The sequence below is a fragment of the Pteropus medius genome, unplaced genomic scaffold, assembly GCF_902729225.1.
Source record: "Pteropus medius unplaced genomic scaffold, Ma_sr-lr_union100, whole genome shotgun sequence".
Classification (NCBI taxonomy): domain Eukaryota; kingdom Metazoa; phylum Chordata; class Mammalia; order Chiroptera; family Pteropodidae; genus Pteropus; species Pteropus medius.
Genome location: NW_024345601.1, coordinates 2,906,053 through 2,918,353, shown reverse-complemented (window position 1 = coordinate 2,918,353; position 12,301 = coordinate 2,906,053). Strand labels below are relative to the sequence as shown.

Below are 12,301 nucleotides of genomic sequence, written 5' to 3'. Positions count from 1 at the left end.
AGTGCTTAGACACTTATAAAACTTACGAAATGATCATTCTCATAAATCTAGTACCCATCCTACATAGTTATTACAATATTACTGACTGTATGCTCTATGCTGTACTTTACATCACAATGATTATTTTGTAACTACCAATTTGTACTTCTTGATCCCTGCCCTTATTTCACCCATTCCCCAGCCCCCTCCCATCTGGCAACCATCAGAATGTTCTCTGTATCTATGAGTTTGTTTCTGTTTTGCTCGTTCCTTTATTTTGTTCTTTAAATTCTTTAAATCACAAATGTACCATATTCCAAAGCAGATCAGATCATGTTTGTACTAAGGCACACACACTCACACATGCACACACAGAAGGGAGCCCAAGAACTATAGAATGAGGTTTAGAGGAGCATTATTTGATCAGAGTCACTGCCCACCTAATTTAATTCCGCAGAGGACTTGCCATTCATTCTATGAGAAGTTTTCAGAAGTTGTTAATTAACTAAACCATTCTCTTTTGGGGCTGAATTATTATCTAACAGTCTGCTGTAGAAAGGGAAATTCATGGTACACTTTAAATATTTACTTGAAACAGATTTTGTCCTTGAAAAATAATCAAACACATCTTATAGATGTTGATAAAAATTGCCCACTTAAAATATATAATTGTTCAGCTTAATGAAGGTGTGTTTTTAACACACATAGAAAAGGTTTAGGGGGGAGGGCTTTTTGGTTTTTTGTGTATACTCGTTTCGCCCCCATGTCCTGACTCTGAGAACAAAGCCATCCAGGGCACTGCACCAGTGCTGAGACGCATTAGCCAAGTGGATGAGTATACCACCCTTGTTGATAGTAATAACTTGGCATTTTGCCTTGTATCTAGTCTCCTTAAACTTTATTTTTGCTATTCAACAAAATAAGATTTTTATTTTTATACATATTACTTATATATTATATTCTTATATTTAGAAGATTGTCGACTGTATTCACTGCACCAGTATTTTTTCGCAGAAACCACCTCACATCAAAGTTTTACGCATTGCTTTGTTAATTGCCTATGTCATTTGTTTGAAAAAAGATCATACTATAAAGTGAAAATATACACCTCTGCTTTGTTGTTTGGGATAGAGCTTGGGAAGAGGGGATGATATACTGGGAAGTGTAAGGGAGCCTTTCTGAGTACACTGGTCACTAGAAGCTGCATTGATAGATTGTGCCATCCTCTGGAGTTCTGGATTAGGATAAGAGAGAGCATCATTTGGAAACTGCTGCAAGTTACTGGTTTCTCTGAGATGAATCTGATTACGTGAAATTTAATAAAAATAGATCTAGTGTCTTTCTGCCTGTCCAACGTTAGAGTGCACTTTCTGTAATCACTTATTCTTGCACCTGCCTAGGCTGCTAACACCTGGTCCTAGGACACCTGGTCCTGGGGAAAAAAGGAATACAGTCAAGTGGAAAGGTCACTCTCATCCCACACTCTGAAGAGCTTTGAATTGGGTGTGACCAGGATGTAGCTGGTGCTGGTGAGCCCTGCCCCCCAGAGTGTGTAATATACTTCAGACCATGAGGCCCAGGTTGTTTAAAATGGGATCAGATATAGTATATGAGTTTTCCAGTGTTTGTTCTCCAACCCCAGAGGCACTTTATGTTTGTGGGGCATTCTGTGGTTTGCCCAGTATTTTCACGTGGGTATGAGTCTCACTGAATCCATATTTGAGCTTCATCTCCCCATGAAAGCAGATCTCCACACTTGGAAATAGTAGTAATAGTTGAAAAAAATATATGAAATTTTTTTATGCATAAAAGCCCAGTGAACTGGTAAATATTTTCCAATTTTTCCTGAACCTATTATTTTGCAAAATTTCAGACATTTCAAACATTACAGAAAAGTTGAAAGAATAGTACTGTTTCACTTAAATTCACCAGTTGTTGAAATTTTGCCACATTTTCTTTACCTCTATACTTTTTCCTCTTTTTTTTTTTTTTTTTGAAGGGGTTGGAGGAGCCTGAGCATTTGACACTTTCCAACATTTTCACAATTTGCTCCTAAATTCTTCAGTATGCATCTCTTAAGAACAAGAGTGCTTTCCTACGTAACCGTAATAAAATTATCACACTTGGGAAATGAAACATCAATGTAATATTATCTGATATACACTCTTATTCAAATATTCCCAGTGTCCTTTATAGCTGTTTGTTATTCTGATACCGTATGCGATCAATTCCATGCACTCAGTATAGTAATTGTGTCTCTTTATTCTCCTTTTAGATATAATAATCCCTTAGCCTTTATTATTATTATTATTAAATGATATTGATATTTTGAAGAATTCAGGCGAGTGGTTTTGCAGGAGGTCCCTGTATTTGGATTTGTCTGATTGTTTCCTCTCGTGTAAATCCAGGTTAGACACATTTTGGAGCAGGAAGACTACCCAGATGATATTATAACCTTTGTTACCGGACTGAATCAGATCTGAATGCTCAGTAGTTGCTAGCTAAAAGACAACTCCGAGATGATTTTATGAGAAGAAACTTTATTGCAAGCCAGAGAGCAGGAACACACTGGGGATCGTTCCACAGCAGTATGTCCCCGGACAAAGCATCTAATCCAGCTTCACTAGGAGGAATCACACATAAACACTGAGGTAGACCTCCTCATTCAAGTGCACGTGCAGTCAGAAAACATGGCTGCACATACATCGAATGTTCAAAAATGGTGGAAAATCTCAGATTTTAGTATTATAATGAGGAACGTTCATGAGGAGGTCACTGGAGGGTCCTTAAGGCTATTTCAGACTGCTCCAGCCAGTCTCAGGCAGTTTTAACCAGTTCACCCCTGGTCCTGCAAAACATCCTTGGCTTGTTCCTAAAAAATAGTTCTAGCAGTCAGTGTCAGGGGTTGTATAGGTATGGATAAACATCTGACTAAGTCTTAGTGTTTCTGTGAGACTTTCAGCACATTACAAGATAAGCATTACACAAACCGTATGAGAGTGATCTAAGTGGGGTCATAGGTTAAGGCAAAGTTATAAACTCTAAACAAAGGTTAATCTCTTGCTACATGTGTAGGTTAGGTTAGGTTACACCTTCTCAGAGCATCGCATTGGAGGCACTTGACATTGGGGGTCTCTTCTCTGAAAGTGTTGATGCTGGTCACTTGGTGAAGATGGTATCTGTCGGGTTCAAATTTGTCAAGATTTTTCCTTTTTCCTCTTCATGATAAATAATCTATGGGTGCGATCTTTTAAGATTGTGAATGTTCTGTTCCCTAATAATTTTTCACCTACAGATGTTAGCATCCGCTCATCATTCTTGCTTGCATAAATTCTGCATGGTGGTGGAAGTACCATCATGTAGAATTTGTCTTTCAAATTAGGAAGACAAAGCTCAAAGAGGGAAATGGGTGTCTTGTGCTACTGTGACTATGTCATCATACAGTCTCCTGGATTATATCATAGTGATTTACTTATCTCTGTAAGCCACTCGTTTGTTCTCTTTCATATTTGAAAGCAGACATCTGTCTTAAGAATCACAAGTTTCTATTAATCTCATCAGCTTCTGTTTTAGGTGGAATTCCCTAAAAGCAGAGCCTGAGATGGAGATTCTTGTGCCGTCATTTATTGAGAGAGATTCTCAGGAGCAATCTGTGAAGGAGTGAGAGATATAGGATAGGACAGGGAGGAAATCAGGCAAAGATATGAGGCCAGCTGAAGTCTAACCTCAGTCTAATCCCACAGCCAGTCTGAAGTGTGACTAGCACCCAGAGCTGTCGCACCTTCAGGCAAAAAGACCACTCCTCTACACCCCATGTCAATATGGCATTAGCGGTGCATCTGCTCCCAGGGAAAGGCCTAACTTCCCAGATATGTTCAGGAAAAAGGAGCAACAGGGGCACAGGGGCCTGATCTGATAAAGGGGGACTGGGCAGGGCACCAACAACATTTACTGCAGGTTCAACATTTCTTTCATTATTTTTTTCCTGAAGGCTGTCCTTCAAGTTGGCTGATAAAAGTCAATTTGTTCCATAATAATAGGCTATAAACCTATAACAGCTGGCTGAATAAAAACGTTGGAGTTGGCTTAGTCATTTGTAAAGACGAGGTCTAATTTAGGGTTACTCCTTTATGAGTTCCCATGAATCTTATTCACCGTCTCTGTGTTGAGGCTAAAGACTGAGGTATCACAAGATATACTCTTCTAAGAAAGAAAGATGTGTCAATATATTTACATATCTGAGTGTCACAATTGCTGTCTTAGAGACTATAGAATTTGGTCTTGGTAAAATATCGCCTACCTGAGACAGAAGGAATGAAATCTTTTTTGTATTTGGTGGGGGGAGGTGTTGGTTCTGAGTTCTTTTGATGGCACATCCACCCCCACCCCACCCCCCAAAAAAACCCCACCTTATTGGACCTGAGTTCAAGTGCACATTTTGTTCTTAGGTCTCCAGCAAGTTCTCCTCAAAGTGCTTCTTGGACTGGCAACATCACCCAGAGCTTGCTAGAAAGACAGAGTCAGGCCCACCCCAGACCTGCCAGATCAGAATATCAGGGGCTGAAACCAAAATCTGTGGCTTAACAAACCCCAAGTTATTCTCATGTAGGTTCAAGGGCTGATCCAAAGCAGTGGTTGTAAACTTGGCTGCACATCAGGATTGCCTGGGGACCTTTAAAAAATTCTGATACCCGCATCCCACTCCATGTGTCTGACTTATTCGATCTGGGTACAGTCTAGTTATCAAAATATTTTTAAGTTCCCCAGGTGTTTTTAATGGGCAGCCAGAGTTAAGAATCCCTGGTCTAAAGTCGCTTCTTTTACCTTATGTGAAAGGAATTTTTACACCAGCTTAATTTTGAAGTTTGTTCTTATAGCTGTAAAGATTCACTTCAAAATACCCAGAGGCCCTGGAATAGCATTTGCAGAATGAGAAACTGCCCTTTTCCGTCTGGGAACTTGTAGCAGAGGTAAAGAAAAATGTTCACATATTTCAGAGAAAACCAAATGTAAATCTTGAATGGAAGCAAGTGATTCCTAGATATATTGAAAGTCAAGAAGATGGCAGGGAGAAATTATTATGGAGTCTCTAGCCCTCCTACAGGCTATCATAGGTGTTGTTATTGAGGCTGCATACCCAAAAATGATCATCTTAGATTGGCTTCTTCCATATTTAATCCAACTTCCTAGGAGTAGGGTGGTCCTCCACGTGGAAATTGCACATCCTTCCCCTATTCCCACCTTAAGTTCAGAACCATCGCCTATCTTCCTCAACGTTGAAGACTTTGTCCAGGCCACACATTTGGGTTTTGTGGGGTTTATACATTTGAAAACCATGTGTACCCGAACCTGAACTTGGCCCTTTGGGTATGAGTGGTCAGGTCCAATGTTCCAGCTGGTTGCTCCAAGACCAGTGCCAATGACTAGATCATTGAGAGCCAGGGAAAGTGAAAGTTCTGGAGGTGGTAGAGGGAAAGAGACCCCAGGGCTGAAGCAGTCTTGGATTGGAATTTCTGTCCTCTCTCTCTTAACAGAGGTATGTCCTTGAGCAAGTTACTCAATTAGTCTGAGCCTCCTGGTCTTTTTCTAAACTGAGGCCCTAGTAGCTTTTTTTCAGGGCTGTTGAGAGGAGTAAATGAGAGAATGTTTGCAAAGGGCCTGGCTGCTGGTAGACACTACATAGATACAAGCTATTCTGTATTCATGATTTTACTCGTTACCTGCAGATTGGGTGAACACCAGACCACTTGAATTTCTAGCTCTGCCGTCTCATGGCTGTTTACAACTCTGGACAGTTCAATAACTTCTTGGACCTCAGTTTCCTCATTAATAAAATGGGGACTAAATCCTCAATAACAGAATTAGTGTCGTAGACGAAGGTCACAATAGTGATATTTTTTATTGAGATTTAATTTATATAACATACAATTCAAAATTTAACATGTACAATTTAGTGGTTTCTGGTATATTCCCAAAGTTATATAATTACCAGCACATTTCATTACAAAATATTTTCATTACCTCAAAAAAGAAGCCCATACTCATTTGCAATCATTATCCATCCTGCACCCCTCCCCAGTCCCAGGCAACCACTAATCTTTCTGTCTCTGTATTTGTCAATCTAGATTTTTCATATACATGAAATCTTAGAATATTTGTCCTTTTGTGTCTGAGGTTTTTCACTTAGCACCATGTTTTCAAGGTTTATCCACATTGTAGCATGAATCGGTACTTTATTCACAGATAAGATGACTGAATATTATGGCTGAATAAAATTCCATTGTATAGATATGCCACATTTTATTTATCTGTTCATTAATTAATAGAAATTTGGGCTATTTAAAGTTATGGTGATTATGAATAATGTCAATGTGATTTTACCATACTGTAAGCTTTCATTATAAACAATATTAGTAATAAAAATGCCTACATGTGTGAAAAAGAATGAAATCCAGTTTGGGAACAAAATGAGTGTGCATGAGTGTGAGCGGGGATGATTTGCTTTTGCTTTTTGAGCATGCCATGGTCATGTCTGTTGAGCTTTAGGACTTCACGGTTTTCATATGGAACTTCACACTTAGGATTCTGTGCTCAAAGAAAGAAATGTTTCATACCAGAATATAGACTAAACAAGAGTTAGGTTGTTTAGAACCTTTTCAAAACCGGGTTAGAAATAGAAGATTGTGTTTGAATGTGGTTGAGTATTCTGTTTAATATTAGAGATACAGAGTGAAATATAACAGTCTGGAGGGGAAGACAAATGAGGTGGTGATGACATGATGGGGTATGTGCTGTGACAGGCCTAGCCTATGAGATTGTAGGGTAGTCTCTGTGTTAGGGAAATTGTGATGCAGCCATTTGACTCCTGCCAACTCTCTTTCTCTTAGCATGGTAAGACACAAGGACGATGGCTATTCTGAGGAAAAGGATGTGAAGACCTGTCCCCGGGACTCTGGCTATGATAGCCTCTCTAACAGGCTCAGCATTTTGGACCGTCTTCTTCACACCCACTCCATATGGCTGCAGCTGAGTCTGAGTGAGGAAGAGGCAGCAGAAGTCCTTCAGTCCCAGCCTCCAGGGGTAAGACTCCGAACCGCAGGGAAACAGGTTGAGGCAAGCAGGGCTGCTGCATCCTTAAAGAGAAAGACTTGGAGTTCTAGAAAATTCTTTGCAACTTGAAAGGAGCATGGTTCCTGGTGTGCACCTGGGTTGCAGTACAGGGAATTTCTGGAAACTCCAGAGGCAGCTCCCAGGAGCAGAGCTTCTCACAGTTGGTCTCTCTGTCTTCATCTGTAAGACTCAGCAGGATAACAGAGAATCTCAGTATGAGCAGAGGCCTGGGCCTGCCTCTTGAGACCAGACATTGAGGATGAGCCTGGTTGTGGAGTTTCGGTTGCCCCTGCTGTTCACTTTCATTCTGAGTCTGGGAACCCTGCGAGACCCAGCCATCCAACTTAGGACCCAACCTTCCAAAGTTCTGTATCTGTAGACTTGTTTGCTCTGGCTGCTGCTGATGATTTTTCTTAGGCTTTCTCAGTGGCATTGCACATGGATCAAAGTCCAGTTCAGTTTCTTCAGCCACTGCCAGTCTCACCTTAATCAAAATCACGCTGCAACTCTATAGAAGTTCCTCAAAGAAATGTTATTCATTGATTAATATATCCTTTGCTGTCCAATATGGTAGCCATTTGCCCCATGTAGCTATTTAAATTTACATTAATTAAATAAAATTAAATGAAAAAGTCTTTCTTCAGTTCCACTAGCCACATTTTAAGTGCTCACTAGCTACAGATGGCTGGAGGCTGCCATTTAGGATGGTGTAGAATATAGAACATTTCCATCCATCACAGTAAATTCTTTTGGACAATGCTTGTATACAATGTCTACTTCCAAAAAAAGGATAACTACAGTAAGTTCCAGATAAAATAAGACTTGAAACAACAAGAGATAGAAACTAAGAGTACGACAAGAGATAGAAACTAAGAAGTAGATGGAAAGGCAAGGAGAAAATTGTATTTGTGGCTGGCTGAGGAATGTTGTAACAATTGGGCGCAAAAATAAGCTTTTGAGTTTCCTATCAGCGGAGCCTGTCTGTTACCACTTTTTGATTTATAAGTGTGTCTTTGTTTCTCATCTGACAGAAACAGACAGGACTAAGAACTCTGTTAAAAGTTGCTCAAGGTGACAGATGCAGTATTTGATCATCTTTGCAGAGAATTCCTTGGCCAGCATGCTGTGTTGTTGCCTCTGGTTTTGGTCTGTACGATCAAGAACCCCTTCTGTGAGGCCCCCACACTTTGGAGGTTGTGTTGTCTGCTCCTACATTTCTGCTAAAAACTCTGAAGAGGGAAGTAGCCCTGATGCTAGGCAGCAATTCCCCTCCTGGTGTCAGGCACAGCCATTCCTGCTTGAGACTGTGTGAGGAACAAGTCAGGCAGGATATTCAGCCACCTACTTCATTCCTGGATAGGACTCGCCAGACAAGATGGGGCAAGCTGAGGGCTGGGTGAGGACAGGAGCAGTGTGGATCAGGAGAGGCCAGATGTACCAGAAGAAGCAAGAATACTGAAGCGAAGAAAAAGCAGATATGAGAGGGAGGGAGAAAGACCAGCCATGGTGGCATGGGTCCTTGGGGGTGCCGCCATCCTCGGTTAATCTACAACCTAAGACAGGAGTCTTCAAACTGTTTCTGTAAAGGGTCAAAGTATAAATATTTTCAGCTTTGTGGGCCATATAGTCTCTGTCGCAACTACTCAATTCCGCCTTGTAGTGCAGATGCAGCCACAGACAATGCGTATATGTATGAGCATGGCTGTGTTTCAGTAAATGTTTATCTACAAAAACAGGTTGCAGGATGGATTTAGTTCACAGGCCATACTTCAACAACCCTTGATCTAAGGCTGCAGACATTCAGGAAATAAGGCCTACAGGACTTACTCTCCCCAACCCCCAAGGTGCAAAGAGATCCTTCCTCGCATAAGGGAATATTACCTCTTTCCACCAACCAGCAGCTGCTTCCCAGTGGTGCTTTGGGCTTTTACCCATCAGGATGATATGTAGGAAACATCTGCTTCAGTTTTAGAGTGTCCCAAAGACACTAACTCCCAAAACTGGTTACAAGCCCCACTCCAGCCATTCCATGGCTGTCTCCCCATGGGTACTGGGAAAAAAGAGAGAACTCAAAGGTCTTCCTGCTTCACTCTTTACCAGATAACCAATTCCCATATCCCACCCTCCACCCCCACCAAAATAATGTTTCTTAGGAGCTATCAACTAGACATATGGACCAAAGTGAAGATTAGGTAGAAAAGATAAAGAATGATATGGGAGCAGAGAGCATAATGTCCAAGTGCAGAGGAAAGAGAAGCATTAGTTAAGGAAACAGGACAGGATAGGGTCCTTGGAGAAGGACCATGTACTACAGAAGGGAACCAGGCTGCCACGCCGCACACTGCAGGGGGTGCCACTTCATTTGTAGTCTGGGTGGGTGGTGCCCCCTGGAATTGCGCAGCGCACAGCCTACATAGCAGTACATGACATACTTGCCTCCATGGTGATGGAGGCCAGAAAGGGGTCCTGAAATATCTGTACTGGGAGTTGGGCTAGTTTAAAGCACGTGTCTGAAGACAATATTAGGACCTGGAGGGAGTTGTTGAAAAGTGAAGTGAGTCAAGAATAAATGGACTACCAGCCTTGGTGTCTATTAGATAAAATTCAGAGCACACCTACCTACCTCTCAGATGGAACAGTCATTTTTCGGCTTCAGTGGATTGTTGTCATGCCTGGTCTTGCCACATCATCCCTTTTTCCAAGAGAAGCCAGAAGTTCAATTTTAATTTAAAAAAAAAACAAAAAGCAAAAAACAAAACACCTGCCTTTTCATTGTTGACAACAAATTCAAATTTCTGTCATAAATATATCCATGAGCCAAATTTTAGCTACTGAACTCCCAATTCACCACTAATGGTTTTGCCATGCTGCCTCATGTTAAGAATCTAGGTTTCATCAACCAAGATACTCATGTAAGTTACAGGCTAGAGAACATACATCAGGAAAACAATCACCAAACTGAAAATGGTTCTTCAGACTAAGGCAATTCTCATGGAGAAGTTTCTCTCGAAGGGAAAGTAGGGTTCCATGGAAGCCAGTTATCGAGGAGAGGTGTCTGTGGCGTGCTCACTGCTGAGTACCCCTTTCTCCAGGAGTAGAGTGTCCTGCTTTGAGCCTTGTAGTTCAGCTATGAAAGGGGTTCTATTCATGAAAATTAGGTGTGCAAGAGATCATATGCCCAGGTTCCAACTTTCTAGATGTTTCCTGAATTTCTTTTCCCTCCTAGATCTTCTTGGTTCGTAAGTCTACCAAAATGCAGAAGAAAGTCCTCTCACTTCGCCTGCCCTGTGAATTTGGAGCCCCACTCAAGGAATTTGCCATAAAGGAAAGCACATACAGTAAGTGATCACTAGATGTTTAGGTCCTAGTTAATGCGAGGGCTTCAGGTCTCCTGGGCAAGTGGAAAGAACCTGCACTTTGAGACAGACATACATGAGTCTGAGTCCTGGCGTTGTTGCTTTTTCACCTAATGACTGGGCAGGTAACCAACCCTAGTAACCTCAGTTTTCTTACCTGTATAGTGGGGTAATAGTCACCTCAGAGAGTTATGAGTTCAGTTAAACAACCTATGTGCAAAGTATGCAGCCTACTGCTTAGAGTATGGCAGAGGCCTGATAGAGGTTGGTTAGCTTCCTCGCCCCTTTCCCAGTTAAACAGAGCATGGATTTGGTGCCCATATTTGCCGATGACTAAGCTGCAGAGCAGGCTGCCTTTTAATGAGATCTAATACTGAAGCATGTGCCTGCACATCTTCATGAATAATCCTTGAGCAGATGTATTTCCTCCCAGCAATCACTTTTCAGTTTTCTATGAAATGCAGCTAATCAGAAGCAGGATCCAGCCCTTTGGAAAAATTAACTGAAGTTTTGAAAAATTAACTGAAGTCATTGGTAATGTGAAGTTTCTAGAGGCCAAGTTTTAAATAAAAAAGGGAACACAGTTCTGGTACTGCCAGTCTCTAACAAGGATCAGAAAATGGATCTGTACCCCAAAGGGGAAGGCTTCCTTGAAGTAACAGGTTAGCAAGCTGGTGTGAAGGCCAGGAAAGGTGAGTTTGGAAGCCCATTGACTATTTAAATAGCAATACCAAGACCAAGATTGTCATGTGATTTCAACCTAAGCAAACCCCAGGCCCTACATTTAAAGAACCCAAAGGTATTGAGGTCAGTTTAAAGCCAGATATAGGATTATACTCAGCCTAGAATTCATAGTCTCACTGAACCAAGTGACCTTTAACTGAGTCTGGAGGAGACACTTCCAGCAGAAGTGAAACCTGCCAGGCTCTCTGTGATCAGCCTCAAGTCAGCTGTAAACCTGGGTCCTGTGCAGTGTTTCTTCTAGGTCTCACAGGGTCACTGATGCCAGGGACAAACTTCCACATGCAGACACACAAATAGTCATAACCTGGTGAATGATTTAACATGGTGAATGATTTATACCAGTTTATTTATGTGCGGAGGTAATCAGAACATAGATTTCAAACCTACTATATTAGAGGCAATGAGTTAAATATTAAATGAAAAAGGCAATGCTGAGTTGGATTTTGAAAGTCTGCTAGCCAAGAAGTGATAGAGCTAACTGTATTTTAAATCCCTTCTAATATCCAAAGTTAACCATTACAAGTTAGTCTGAAAGCCCCTTTCTTCTCCTAAGGTAAGTACAGTTAGTGTTTGTACTATAAAGTTTTCTTGGTGTTCATCTTAGGTCCCTCCAGGCTAAAGGTTTTTTTGTCCTATTTTGACAAGACCTGTATGACTTCCCTGTTCCTTTTCAAGGGACTTAAAGTAATTGAAAGAGCTAATATGAGCTAAGCATTAAGGTAGCCATAACTTGTTACCACAGGCCTGGTCCCACCATGACAGTCCCTTTCCGGCCAAGGCCTGTCTTCTCTATGAATTGAGGTAGATTAGAAGAGGAAGGACTTGCTATAAAAACAGACAGCTATTTTGTTATAATATCTGGACAATGTGGTTTAATAATAAATACCACCTCATATTTGTATAGACTGCTTTCACACAAATTACTCTAAATTTCAGTCCCCACTAGTACCTTATAGGAGCAAAGGGAGTACTCTGTTTGTCCATTTTACAGATGAGAAAACCAAGTCTCAGAGACATTAACCTACCGCAAATGGTTCCTCTCTACTTAACTCACTAAATTGTAGTGCACATGTATGTGTTCTGTTTCTCTTTCTGTGTATGTGTCTGTCTCT

At 41.1% G+C, this 12,301-nt stretch overlaps 1 protein-coding gene across 14 annotated transcripts in view; it reads left to right on the top strand.

Moving 5' to 3' along the window:
- Positions 1-12,301, top strand: part of RIN2 (Ras and Rab interactor 2) — a 168,794-nt gene that overhangs the window by 121,615 nt on the left and 34,878 nt on the right. For all 14 annotated transcript variants that reach the window (XM_039874376.1, XM_039874387.1, XM_039874379.1 and 11 more), the window contains 2 exons: positions 6,867-7,059; positions 10,316-10,427. In XM_039874376.1, coding sequence (XP_039730310.1) covers positions 6,867-7,059; positions 10,316-10,427 — 305 coding nt within the window. The remainder of the gene's footprint in view (positions 1-6,866; positions 7,060-10,315; positions 10,428-12,301) is intronic.